Source organism: Phaethon lepturus, unplaced genomic scaffold (assembly GCF_000687285.1).
Source record: "Phaethon lepturus isolate BGI_N335 unplaced genomic scaffold, ASM68728v1 scaffold33473, whole genome shotgun sequence".
Taxonomy (NCBI): Eukaryota; Metazoa; Chordata; class Aves; order Phaethontiformes; family Phaethontidae; genus Phaethon; species Phaethon lepturus.
In genome coordinates this window covers 5539-9408 of record NW_010530287.1, presented here as the reverse complement: position 1 = coordinate 9408, position 3870 = coordinate 5539, and the positions used below count along the sequence as shown (strand labels likewise).

General features: G+C 46.7%; 1 protein-coding gene across 1 annotated transcript; it reads left to right on the top strand.

The window, feature by feature from the left end:
- Positions 1–205: 205 nt before the first annotated feature.
- On the top strand, positions 206–3397 carry MRPL45 (mitochondrial ribosomal protein L45; the record flags this gene model as incomplete). The annotated part of the gene is made up of 7 exons (XM_010284231.1): positions 206–401; positions 907–1024; positions 1406–1504; positions 2146–2194; positions 2424–2573; positions 2658–2831; positions 3340–3397. Coding segments are annotated over 7 exons (831 nt in total), but the record flags the coding sequence as incomplete, so codon positions are not given.
- Positions 3398–3870: the final 473 nt, after the last annotated feature.

Here is a 3870-nt window from a genome sequence, read left to right as displayed (position 1 = left end):
CGGGGTAAGAGATGTGGGGAGTCAGGGACGAGGGGGTATGGGGAAGGTCATGGCACAGGGAGGGCTACAAGTAGTGGCGCTAGGCATATTTATAGCTGCTGTGTCTTTGGGAAATGTGAAGGGACATTAATCAAGATTTTGGTGTTGTTTCTTGGCCGTTGGGCTAGCACCAACTCTAACTGGCTTTGTTGTTTCTGTTCCTTAGACTGCGGAGTCCTTGCTCCGTCCTGCTGGAGCGGCTCTGGCCTGTCTTGTTGTCCCAGTGAGAACAAAGAAGAGGTTTTCTGTCCCAGAATGGGCAAGAGAACTGTCCCCTGAAGAGAAGGAGAAGCGGCTCAGGTCTTTGGGAGGAATATTTCCTGAGGAACGTGTAGAACGGACCTTCTACTTGGCCTGCACAGGTGGTAGAAAACCTGCTTTGGTCTCTTCTCAGGGGCAAAACTAATGCAAAGTAGCAGCATGGAGCAGTTAGCCTAAGCAGTGTGGCCATGGTGACAGAGAGTGTCTGTCTGCAATAGATTGAATTATGCACTCTGCCTCCTGGTGAGGGACAGCAGCTGCCCTGCTTTACCTCAGAAGCTTGTCTAGCTGTTGGCCTCTTCTTACCTAGGGACAAGGAATAGCAAGGGAGGCCGTGTTTCCTGCTGCTGAATGTGTCTTATCCTCGAATGTGTCTTATCCTCCTATCCTGGGCTGTATGGAAGAGGAGAGCAGGTAGCAGGTGCCGGTCACTGCTGGCAAACTGTGTTAGACTAACAGCTCTCTGAGTGCTCATATTTCATGTTACAGACATTATTAGGGTGGAATCTTGCTTCTCAAGCCCCCATCAGCCTGGGTGCTGTCTCTTTGTTTAATTTGTTTTGCTGTTTTTGAGCCTCCTCCTGAACTTTCTTTTCTCTTATGTAGCTGATATTGTAGACCCGTACATCCCTCCTGAGGGTGATGCCCGCTTGACTTCCCTATCCAAAGATGGGCTGAAGCAAAAGGTAGAGAAGATGAAGCAAACCGCTGCCTCCCAGCTAGCGTACGTACCTCATTTTTAATTAGGCTGTGGTGCAGAAGTTTTGCTCGGTTCTGTCTTGATGGTGCGTTTTGTTTTCTACTCTTCTTCCATTGTTGCTGTTGTGCCACTTAACTGGGAGTCCCTGGTGTAAGAATGAACACAAGGCATCTATCCTGCTGTGAATGGATGCAGTGTGCACTCATTTTTTTGAGGATTCTTTGGGTTTGCAGCAGTATGTCTGTCCACCTAGAGGTTATGTCTCAGTGGGGAATCTCCAGTTCCCAGTTGCTCCCTGATGAAAGCTGGGCTTGAACCAGATAAGGTGGCGGTCATCATCTAAAACACATGAGGTGCTTCCAAGTCGTTCTTTACTTACTATAGAGCTTTTTTTTGTCTTTTCAGTCTGCGGAAGGTGAAAGATCACGATCCGGATTTCAGCACTAAAACATTCCCAGAGAAGGCACAGGAGATATTTATAGAAGCTCACAAATGCCTGGCAAAGTAAGACCCCTTCTGACTCATGTGGTTATGTAGAAGCAAAGCTTCTCTTTGCTTATATGCTCTGTTTTTCTTCCTTGTCTTTCTGATCCTTGTATCTCCTCCGCAACAAGTACTTTATCTTTTTCTGCCACCACCTCTGTGAAGAGTAGAGTGTTGGAGATTTGGTCAGTACCCACTCGCTTTTGATAATGAAAAGCAGGTTGCAGAAAATTCATCTTGACCTGACCTGCAGCAGAGATGAGCTGTTGCACCACTCGTGTTATCAGCGGATGAGTAGGTGGTTGGTGCTGTTCAGAATCGTGCTGCAGAGAATTGTTTGTATACGAAATGATACTCTACTGGCTTGCTCCACTTTCCAGTAATAGAACAGATTTCAAAACTGCATCATTCTTGGTTACAATTCCAAACATCAATAAAACATTTAGGTCATAACTGGCTTCCAAAGGATGTTGTTGTGTCTTTCCCTGAAGTCTTGTCAACCAGCTTGCATTCATGTTCTGATTTCGTGCTGAGATCACAGCTGAGAATTTTGCTTTTTCTGTTTTGCCAGTAGATTGCATGTTTTCTGGGGAAGCAGGAATTTGTGAGTAAGCCTCTTTATAATATGTGTATTCAAATAACTGGGTGTATTTCACTTGCAGTTTTAACAAGCAGAAACTTCACTCCTTGGTGACAGAGCGCTGCTACCCAGTGAGTATTTATCTGGATGTGATGTGTCCTCGATCTCTTCCACGGTCTTTAAGGCTTTCTAAAGCTGATTGTCTGTCTCAGTTTTTTCTGGATACAGTAAAGACAGAGCTGGGAGGTAAAGCACAACTCTAAGTATTAGCTGATGAATAAATGCTTCATTGTACGTAGTAGTTGGCTTGTCATTCAATTCACATCCTAATTAAGTTGATGCTTATTTTTTTCTTTATAGGAAATGGTCCGGGGGAACAGGTACAAGACCATCCGGTGGAGTTTTGTGGAGTCACTGGAGCCTCCAAGAGTGGTTCATGTTCGATGCAACAGCATTGTGAATCGAGACAACCTGTATGGCCAGGTGACAGTGCGGATGCACACGCGGCAGGTACATCCCCTTGTCCCCCTTGCATTTCCCAACCGATTCCAACATGCTTCCAGCCTAACATACATTTCTTGGCTCTTTTTACAGATTCTGGCAATCTATGACCGCTTTGGGCGGCTGATGTATGGTGGGGAGCAGGTACCTAAGGACATTTTGGAGTATGTCGTGTTTGAGAGGTACTTGGTCAACCCATATGGCACATGGAGGATGCATGGCAAGATCGTTCCAGAGTGGGCTCCACCAAAGGACCCCATTGTTAAGGTAATGCCATCAGGAAAAGGTACCAGCATGGCCTGTGTCTGTGAAACGTAGGTCCCTAGTTAACTCTGGACAAGACCAAAGCTGAACTTCCTGTAAGGGGAAGGTGGTGGATTAATCTGCAAGCAGGCCTATTTATTAATGTGGCATTATCAGCCTCTGGCACCTGGAAGCTGTAATAGAAGGCTGAGGGCATTTGATACGTGGTAATTTAGGGGATTACTGCTCCTTGTATGTAGCCTGGCAAAGTGATGCAGGTGCTCTGTCTTCCTGTGTTACTAAAAACAGGTCCTAGAGAGGAAGGAGGTGAGAACTATAGTGTAGTACAAGGCGTGTCATCCCATTCCCCCTCTGTGGCCTCCTCCCTGCTGCTGCCATCTGGTCATCTTCCAGTTTGCGTTGCCAGAACCCCCTGCTCACCCTTTCTCATGCTCTGTAACATGGAGAATTCCTGTTACAGCAATTCAGAGCTGCTCTCTGTCACGCTGATTTTGTTCCTTGCTTTTTTCAGACGGTGATGATTCCTGGCCCAACCTTGGATCCCTCACAAGAGTAGGAAGAAATGAAGTAGGAAGTTCCAGAGCCTGTACAGAGACAGCAGTGCAAATAACCCTGGAGGGAAGAAACGGAGAATGTCTGTGGAGGTGGCGGGTTGGATATGGCTGTGCCTTTCCAGTGAGCAGTCAACAAAGCAGCTTCAGAAATGGACTCTAGTCACTAAGAAGTTGTTTTTTTTAAAGGAACGAGAGGGGCCTGGGAGGGAGATTCAGAGGAGCACTGAGAAAAGCTTTGCTCTGTCCAAGTAGACTTAGTGTGCTGCAGCTTAACCCTCTCTGTGAAGACAAGAAGTCTGTTCTCTTCAGGACCGCTCTCTAGGCTAACCTCTGTCCTGAACTTGAGTTGTGAGAGTCCTTCCTTGGCAGCAGAAATCTGTCTGGACATGGGATATTTGGCACTTCCACGGGAAGTGTCATAGACCTGGTGGGCTTCCATTAAGACTTGCAGCAGTAGGTGTTGGCACTTTCCTTTCCCATCCTCTTTC